The sequence below is a fragment of the Octopus bimaculoides genome, chromosome 28 (assembly GCF_001194135.2).
Source record: "Octopus bimaculoides isolate UCB-OBI-ISO-001 chromosome 28, ASM119413v2, whole genome shotgun sequence".
Lineage (NCBI taxonomy): Eukaryota > Metazoa > Mollusca > Cephalopoda > Octopoda > Octopodidae > Octopus > Octopus bimaculoides.
Window position 1 is genome coordinate 9443867 of NC_069008.1, and position 4331 is coordinate 9448197.

The 4331-nt window shown below is 36.5% G+C and overlaps 1 protein-coding gene across 1 annotated transcript in view; it reads right to left on the reverse strand.

The window, feature by feature from the left end:
• Nucleotides 1-4331, reverse strand: part of LOC106880996 (centrin-3) — a 67643-nt gene that overhangs the window by 5440 nt on the left and 57872 nt on the right. The window contains exon 5 of the mRNA XM_014931179.2: nucleotides 1940-2016. Within this exon, the coding sequence (XP_014786665.1) occupies nucleotides 1940-2016 (77 nt within the window). The remainder of the gene's footprint in view (nucleotides 1-1939; nucleotides 2017-4331) is intronic.

Sequence of the window (4331 nt, forward strand, 5' to 3'; positions counted from 1 at the left end):
CTTAGGTATAATAAAAAAATATTAGACAAATGCATAACAAAAACACCAGGACTTACAAATATATATAACATACAGAAAATTGCACTACTGGGTACTGCACACATTCTACGCAAAACACTTTCAATACAGTAAACATAAGAGCACCACAGCAAACCACAGCACATACCCAAGGCGCACAGAGCTGCGCTCGGTAGTGAAGTGAAAGCACGTTATAAAAATAAAACTACTGAACAATAATAATAATAATAATAATAATAATAATAATAATCCTTTCTACTGGAGGCACAAGGCCTCAAATTTTTGGGGAGGGGATTAGTCGATTATATTGACCCTGGTGTTTCTCTGGTATTTATTTTATTGACCCTGAAAGGATGAAAGGCAAAATCAACCTCAGCAGAATTTGAACTCAGAACATAATGACAGACAGAATATTGCTAAGTATTTTGCCTGGCATGCTAACGATTCTGCCAGCTTGCTGCTTTAATAATAATTATAGATTCAAATATTGCCACAAGGGCAGCAATTTTGGGGGAGGGGACTAGTTGATTAGATTGACCCCAGTGTTCAACTGGTATTTATTTTATCAACTGACCCTGAAAGGATGAAAGGCAAAGTTGACCTCAGTGGATAATATGATTAGAAGAGTATTATATGCTTATTAAACAATATTTCAACAGTATGTCTGTCTTCTTCATGTCCAAACTAAAACAAGGATAATGAAAAATACATGAAGAACATAAATCTATTCACAAGTTATCAAAATAGCAAATAAGGGAGTTACTGTCACAATTATGGACAAGGATGAGTAAATTTCAGCTTGGGAAGAATATTTAATTGACATAACATTTTGTGAAGAATTACCTGCTGATCCAAAACCCAATTACAGAAGAAAATTTGACAAAATAATTTCAGAAATGGAAGAAAGTAATTTTTAAAAAAAAATATCCTCTAGTGTTTCTTCATAATGAAAGAGTAGAAGCATGCATGCACTTTGTAAAACATCTATTTTCCACTGAAGATTGAAGTTTGTATTACAAAGCAACACAATGAAGTTTGGAAAAAACTTCCTCTGATGAAGGGTATGCCATGGAAAACGCAAGGCAGTTAATTTTGCTAACATTTTCATGACAGAATTTGAGCTACAGTTTAAATTGCAACAAGATCATGAACCAATACTCTGGTTATGGTTTGTTGACTTTTGTCTGGGAAGGACTGTAAGTCTAGCTGAATTGCAGCATTTTTGTGACAACTTCTATAATTTTAAGTCCAACATAAAATTCTCATCCAATTTTTCAAAAAGCTAGCATTGAAAATTTGGTCATGAATGTTAAGTTTTCAGAAGGCTTCATAGTGGAAGAACTACTTTGCAAACCCACATCATGCCGTATTTATTTTCATTACACTCCAATCATCCATAGAATTAAGTTGAATCCATAGTCTCAATTTTTGAGAATAAAACAGATTTGTACTGACATAGATCTTGGAAACATGTTAATGATTTTGTGCATCATTATTTCAAATGCATGATGGAAAGAAATGACAAATGACACAGTGAAATTAATGACTGTCAAACTTTCATGCACGAATAAATGATGTGATAGTCATGGCTTGGACACCTTTGAGTATATGTCTGCTGGATCAGGACTAAGTTGTGATTAACAACAAAAAGGACACATTAGATAATGTATTTTTGCTGAACCAGGAGCTGACAAGGGATGTAAAACAACAAGGAAAGACATTATATAATGTAGATACACTACACATGTATGAAAAATGGGATGTTCTAAGCTGAAAACACCTTTGATGAAAGATCTGCTGGGTGAGGCTGACAAAGAAAGGAAATTTTATAAAATGTAGTCCTAAATACATGTGGATAAAAAAAAGGATGGTCATGGCTGGAGCACCTCTGATCAGGACTGACCTAAAAAATAATACTTACTCTCTCCATCACCATCTTTATCAAATTCATCAATCATAGCTCGAAGTTCATCATCATTCAAGTTTTCACCCAATTCTCTGGAAAATAGACCAAACAAAAAGTCTTAACCTTTTGGCATTTAAACTGGCCCTTATCTGGCCCAAATATTCGACCTGCTTTATGCTCAAACTGGCCAAATTTGGCCTCTCACATCTACTCGACAATGTCAAGCTAAAATTAAACAATTACAACAGCAAAATTTCAAAGCTATGAGATAATTTATAATTAACTCAAAACAATGTGAATAAATAAGTATTATATTTGGTAGAATAATCTTAATGCTAAATGGTTAATCTTCACAGTTATCATTTTAGCATCTGACTAACTCTGAGAGGAATGTGTACCCTGAATGCAACCCACAGTATGAAGGTTTCAGGTCAAGTTAAAATGCTATGCATTTCTATTTACAGTGGTTTTGCCGAAGAGAGGACACGTGAAGGCATGAAAGAAATGAAGCTAGTATACTTCACTGGATGAGCAATGTCAATATGCATGAACAACAGAGTGTAAGCATCTTGAGAGTAAAATTGGGCAGAAGAGGCATCAGATGTGGTGTGCAAGTATGAATATATAGATATTTATATTAATAGATCAAACTTACACAGAGCACAAATGACAGAGAAATTTAAAGGGGAAGAAGTAAGGTGTTATAAGTCCAACAGCTGTTTCTGGGGGCGTGGAGATCCATCACAGCAAATAGCCAAAAGTCTTGGTCCTTTATCATATGTGTCAAATAATATACGCTTTTCCAGTTTCAGCCCCAAATATTGTTGGTATGGTCATGTGGTGCATATGGACAAGGACAGCTGTGTAACGACATGCTAATCTCTAACTGTGGATGGAATTTGTGGAAGAGATAGACACAGGAAGACATGGGACAAGGTGGTGAAACATGATCTTCAGATGTTGGGTCTCACAAAGATGATGAAAAGTGATCAAGACATTTGGCGATTTGCTGTGCTCGGGAAGTAATTGAAAGGTATCCCACCACTCCCACTCATCTCTCAATCTCTACCTTAATACCCTCATTATTAACCTCTTCCTGAACTAGCTCTCCATAACCTACTGAGCCTCCTATTTCCTCCCTCTAATACTTGCCTGCTCTCCACATTTAATCATTCCACCTTTGAACTTCTCTGCACCATGATCTGAAATGGTAGATCTTTTCTACCTCGATGATGGAGAATTGATTTATCCAATGTTGACTGCTTCCATTACGACCTGCATACTGTGATGAACTATATCTACCAACATTATGACAGATCTCCAAGATCCCTAGAAACAGCTGTTGGACTTATAATACCTTACTTCTTCTTCTCATTTAATTTTCTCTGTCATTTGAAGACCAGCTTGTGAAGACCTATTGGGGCAAGCGAAAGTGAAATCATGATGGCACCTGTGCCCAGTGTCACCTTTCTGGCACTTGTGCCCGCGGCTTGTGTAAGGATATTCGAGCGAGATCGTTGCCAGTGCCCTTGGATCGGCCCTTGTGCGGGTGGCACATAAAATATACCATTTTGAGCGCAGCCGTTGCCAGTACCGCCTGATTGGCCTTCGTGCCGGTGGCACGTAAAAGCACCTACTTCACTCTCGGAGTGGTTGCCGCTAGGAAGGGCATCCAGCTGTAGAAACTCTGCCACATCAGATTGGAGCCCGGTGTGGCTATCTGGTTTCACCAGTCCTCAGTCAAATCGTCCAACCCATGCCAGCATGGAAAGCGGACGTTAAACGATGATGATGATGATGATGATTTGTGCTCTGTGTAAGTTTGATCTATTAATATGAATATCTGTGTATATCTTTATACTTAATTATTCATCACCTGAAAACCTTCACACTTTGCTTTCTCTCATTTTGCATGCCCACATATATACATATTTTGTATTTCATACCCAAGCTGTTATATTTAATTTGTTTTTCTGCATAATTGCCTCCATATCTGCCCAACTCAGTCCCTCTCAAAGCCATTCTTTACCCCTGTAAAGACATCGGAGTCTAAATTTGAATCATTTGAGCACTACTAAGTGTTTTCTATACTGAGAATCTCTGGATCTCATCTGTTGACTATCGAAATGCGAAGTAGATGAAACAGGGACAACTGACAAAGGGGTATACTCTTTATGTTCCATGTCTCGTTTCTCTGTTTGTTTTTGTTTTTATGTTTTCATTTCTCATTGTGTTCAACGTTTTTTTGATGTCCTGGACCCATATATGCATGTATATATACATATATATGTAGGTATGTACATATATGTATGGATATATGCATATATTTATATATTATTTATATTATTATATATATATATATATATATATATATATATCATCATCATCATCATCATCATCGTTTAAC